Source organism: Miscanthus floridulus, unplaced genomic scaffold (assembly GCF_019320115.1).
Source record: "Miscanthus floridulus cultivar M001 unplaced genomic scaffold, ASM1932011v1 fs_837_1_2, whole genome shotgun sequence".
NCBI lineage: Eukaryota > Viridiplantae > Streptophyta > Magnoliopsida > Poales > Poaceae > Miscanthus > Miscanthus floridulus.
The window spans coordinates 26428-31345 of record NW_027097334.1 but is presented as its reverse complement, the minus strand read 5'-3'; the positions used below and the strand labels follow the sequence as shown (position 1 = coordinate 31345).

The following is a 4918-nucleotide window of genomic DNA, read 5'->3' as shown; positions in this document are numbered from 1 at the left end:
AGTAACAACGTCGGTGAACAGTAACGTGTTTTTTTTGTAAACGCTAACGGGTATGGTGAACAGTACTACACCCGTTAATAAGCACTACCACCCTATACATATTTTTTTTAAAACGTAATACAAACTTTTTTTCACCACTATTGCCCGTGCAAAGCACGGGGCTCCCTGCTAGTTTTTATAATGGCTCGGAGGAAAAGTCTACCTTGCGTGCCTGCCTCTGCTACCTGCTGACACGGGTCGTGCTCGCTCGACGCCACGGGCTCTACGCCTCTACCCCTACCCGGGATCATCTGCTGCTGTCTGCTCGCCCTCTCCTCTGCTCCTCCAGCCCCATCGGAGATCCGTCCTGGCGTTTCCTCCCGGTAAGCCCGACCACGGTCAACATCCAATTTCTCGTCCGATTCATGGAAAACCATTCTAGGCCTCGCGCAGATCATCTGTAATTTCTAATTTCTTCTGGGATCGATGAATTAGCCGCCTTGTTTAGGTTTGGCAGAACACGTAACTTGCGCTGTCAAATTCGACCCTTTTGCTATTATTAGATTAGATGGGTCATGAATTTTAGGACCGGCGTGGGTGGATTTTCTTTTTCTTTGGGGGAGATGGGGATTTTGAAGTAAAATTCATGGTCCTGCTTGAGATTTTTGGGGTTAGAGTCCCTACATAGGGGCAGAGATAGTCGATAAAATGAAATATATATATGCTATTGATAGTTTTTCTTATTTCAATGTTGCCAAAGCCAACATTCCATATGGTTACAATCTATTTCTTGTTTATTGGTGTATGTGGGGATTTGCCCCTCATTGTCTCAGTAATGACCTGTGGAGTTGGAGCCTAGGGCCAAATGCCATGATGCGACTGGCAAACCTGTGAACACACATTGTGTGGCAGTGATGTTGACTTTCTCAAAAACTTGGGTTTGCAGGATGTGTTCATTTTCAAGTATTTGCTCGCTTTGTTGGAAATCCTTTTTATGACGCTTTTTAAATGTTTGTGGCATATTAATCACATTTTTAGACTTGAGCTTTGCTACTATATTTATCTCAGACTTATATTGAAGCTCATAGAGCTCCTATTTTCAAACCCTGTTTCAGCAACTATTGATGGATTAGAGATGTAAGACTGCTTCTACTATTTGGTTTGAAGAAAGCAAGTTCAGATGGGCTCCATTCTAAGTGCGGCAAGTACTACGGCTAAGTCTATGGATCAGCATGAGACATCTGGGACATATCCTAATAAGAGGGTGAAGGTATCTACTTATGAGTATGGGTCAAACCCAAGGATTATCCCGACTCTTCCTGACGAGCTCTCACTCCAGATTCTGGCAAGGTTACCGCGGATCCATTACCTTAATTTGAAGATGGTTTGCCGAGCTTGGAAGGCAGCAATCATCGGTTCTGAACTTTCTCAGCTGAGAAGAGAGCTTGGCGTAAGTGAAGAATGGTTGTATGTACTGACCAAAGTTGAGGCAAACAAGCTCCACTGGTATGGCCTTGATCCAGTGTTTCAGAAATGGCAGAGGTTGCCACCGATGCCTTCTTTTGTCAATGAGGAGGAATCCAATAGGACGGCATCTTCTGGGTTCCAGATGTGGAATGTTGTGGGATCAAGCATTAGGATTGCTGATTTCGTCAGGGGCTTGTTTTGGCGCAGGAACAGTTTGGACCAGATGCCCTTTTGTGGTTGTTCAGTGGGTGTTGCTGAAGGTTACTTGTATGTCATTGGGGGTTTTTCCAAAGCTGTTGCCCTGAACTGCGTTTGGAGATACGACCCTTTTCTAAATTTGTGGCAGGAAGTGAGCCCAATGATGACTGGGTGGGCTTTCTGCAAAGCAACATTTTTGAATGGCAAGTTATATGTAGTTGGTGGAGTCAGTAGGGGTCGGAATGGTTTGCTTCCTCTGCGTTCAGCTGAGGCGTTTGATCCCAAGACTGGATTGTGGAGTGAGCTACCAGAAATGCCTTTCGCAAAAGCACAGGTACTCCCCACAGCCTTCTTGGTCGATGTGCTGAAGCCTATCGCCACAGGAATGGCACCCTACAACGGAAAGCTGTATGTTCCTCAGAGCTTGTACTCATGGCCATTCTTTTTTGACATCGGAGGTGAGATCTATGACCCAGATCTGAATGCTTGGTCAACGATGCCTGATGGTCTCGGCGATGGTTGGCCAGCAAGACAGGCAGGCACAAAATTGGGTATTGTGATCGATGACAAACTTTACACCCTGGAGCCTTCCAGCTCTTTGGACAGTGGTCAGATAAAAAGATACAACTCCGAAGAGGACACATGGGTAACTATCTCGCCCCAAGTTCCAGTTTATGATTTCACTGACGCAGAGGCTCCTTATTTACTCGCCGGTCTCCGTGGAAGGCTCCATGTTATAACAAAGGCGGCGAACAACACTCTTCAAGTTATGCAGGCTGTAGTGCAGAATAACTCAGATAACGCAGTATCTGAAGAAAATGTGGTATGGACCACTGTGTCTTCTAAGAACTTTGGGACGGCTGAGCTCGTCAGCTGCCAGGTTCTAGATGTTTAAAATGTGGGTCACAAGTTACACTTTGTAGCGCATATAGTAATATCATAGACCATCGTTTTATAACCAACAGAATATATAGTTTTTGTTTTTGTCTTTTGTGTGTGTGTGTGGGGAACAAGCGTTTAATTTGATGTGGAAAGAGATCAATTACAGATATGTGTAACTGTACAAGTTAACTCAGTTGCTGGGACACAGTGTGTACAGACATACGATCGACATGTTAATGTACAGTGATCAATTTTAGTTTCCTTTTAACATGTTTCTGATCCTGATTTACTTCTGGGAGATCCATCAATCCGTTCCAAGGCGGTTGATGATCCTTCATTCCATTCCAAGCCGTGTCTTATATGGTTGATGATACTAAGGGCCTTTTTGGCACGGCTTATGCTGGCTTCGGCTTCATCTATTTTACGCAAATCGAGGCACTGTAGCGTGAAGCCGTTTTGTAAGCCGGGGTTAAAATGAACTAGAAGCCGGAAAAAGCCAGTTTTTCTGGCTTCATCGGTGAAGCCGTTTTGGACGAGCCGTGCCAAAGGGGCTTAAGTTTCTTCATTTTCTCAGTGGACACTTGCAAGGCTGCAACTATCTTGTACTCCCAGTGACCTTCTCAGTGCGCAGGAGTCCTGTGGGTTCGAGAGAAAAAAAAAATGATGACTTTAGTATCCGTTTCTGCGCCTTATACTGCATTACATATCCTATCCAAGCATCCATGCCAACATGTGGCAGCAGAATCACCCCGTGACTTCCGGTTCCAGCTTACAACTACCACCATGGTTTGTTGATGCCGACCCGTTGTCCGGCAAGCATGAGAGCATGGTGTGCAGATCCGGATCTGCCAGCAAGCATGGCGACTTTGGCGAGTGCCATTTTTCTTTCATTCTCTGAACAAGCAAGCCGCTTCAGCTGTCTCAACCTGCGTGCCAAATGCATCGGACGGACGGACGGCACTTGTCGTTTGTTCACTCTGGTTGGTGCAATGGAAGTCCAAGCGCACGCCGCGTCAGCAGAAATGGGGGGCGAATTGCGCTCGGTTGCCACCGTTATGGGACGACCACACGTCTCGATGGCGTCCACAACTTTTGTTACTCGCTTCAAACGCCGCCGGTCGAATGTCATGCGTGACGATTGGAGCGATGCCTCGAGGTGTATGTGCCGCAATGCGTGAGAGGGATGGTCTTCTATTGATCTGTTCACTTGGGCATGCTTCGACCTTAGAAATTTTATAGGAATCAATTCTATTTAATAGAAAAACACAGGTTTCATGCTCCCATTGGCCGGCACAAAATTGGAAGCTTTTGCAGAGGTCAAACTGCGCGTTTCCGGAAGCCGGCCGTGTCCTGTTGATCTCAAGCCAGCCTAAGCTAAATATGGTACAGCCATCTATTTGCAATAGGTTCGCCAAATAGATAGGTTGACGACTAGACGATGTTTCATTTCTGTATTTCTCCTTGAGAAGATTAGGTGTTTATATTCAGTAATTAGTATAATAAAGAGTAGGGATAATGACGAGTATAAAGAGTATATATATCTATACAACTGAAACAAGAGAATCGTCCCCCGGCGTGCGAAATAAACAGCATTTCGTCCGCCGCGCCGTCTCAAAACCACTGACTGCGGGCGATCATAGAGCGGAACACTCAAGAAGAGGCTCCATCACCGGTCTCCATGGCCGCCGACGAAGCGGCGGTTTTGGGATACACCTGCTTCTTCTTTATGAGCCCGAACAGGCCTCCTCCTCCCCTGCTGCTGCTGCCGCCGCCGTTCGCGGCCTCCTCCTCCGCGGGGCCCTGCTTGCTCTTCTTCCCCTCGGCGGCCTCCAAGCGCTGGAGCTTGTCCTTGTAGGCATGGGCGGCGGCAGGGGTATGCCTGTATGCCTTGGCATACCCATGATTTGGGAGAAAATAAAATTAATATATATAATATACACTAATACATAGGTTTATACGTATCTTGGAAGAGTCACTCGAAGGTCCAATACAACAAAAGTTTCTGGCAGCCCACGAACGACGCCCCAGAATACATCTCCATGACTCCGTCGCTCGGTCGACCCTGCCGGTCGCCCCTTTCCCTGCTCGCATGCGCCTTCACGGCGCGTTGCTGCCTGCCGTGTGCCTGACTGGCTGACGATTCATCTGCCGCCGCGCCCGTGCCCCACAAGCCGAAGCATTACACTCAATGATTCATCTGCCGCAATATCACAAGAACTGAGCGTCGACCCCGTCTACTGAGTGTCCTCTTCCTGCCTAGTACCTTCCGATCTTAGCCTGCTTGTGACTCTGTGTGCATGGACTGGCTGGAACAGGTAAGTTAATTAAACCTATAGAGTCCTGACGTGCTAGCAAATTCTTAATTTAATAATTTACTAATGTTGTAGTCGGT

General features: G+C 47.1%; 1 protein-coding gene across 1 annotated transcript; it reads left to right on the top strand.

Moving 5' to 3' along the window:
• Positions 1-202: 202 nt before the first annotated feature.
• Positions 203-2790, top strand: LOC136533282 (F-box/kelch-repeat protein At1g22040-like). Its single transcript, XM_066525841.1, has 2 exons — positions 203-362; positions 1095-2790. The coding sequence occupies exon 2, from the start codon at positions 1160-1162 to the stop codon at positions 2537-2539; it is 1380 nt and encodes a 459-aa protein (XP_066381938.1). The 5' UTR covers positions 203-362; positions 1095-1159; the 3' UTR covers positions 2540-2790.
• The last annotated feature ends 2128 nt before the right edge of the window (positions 2791-4918 follow it).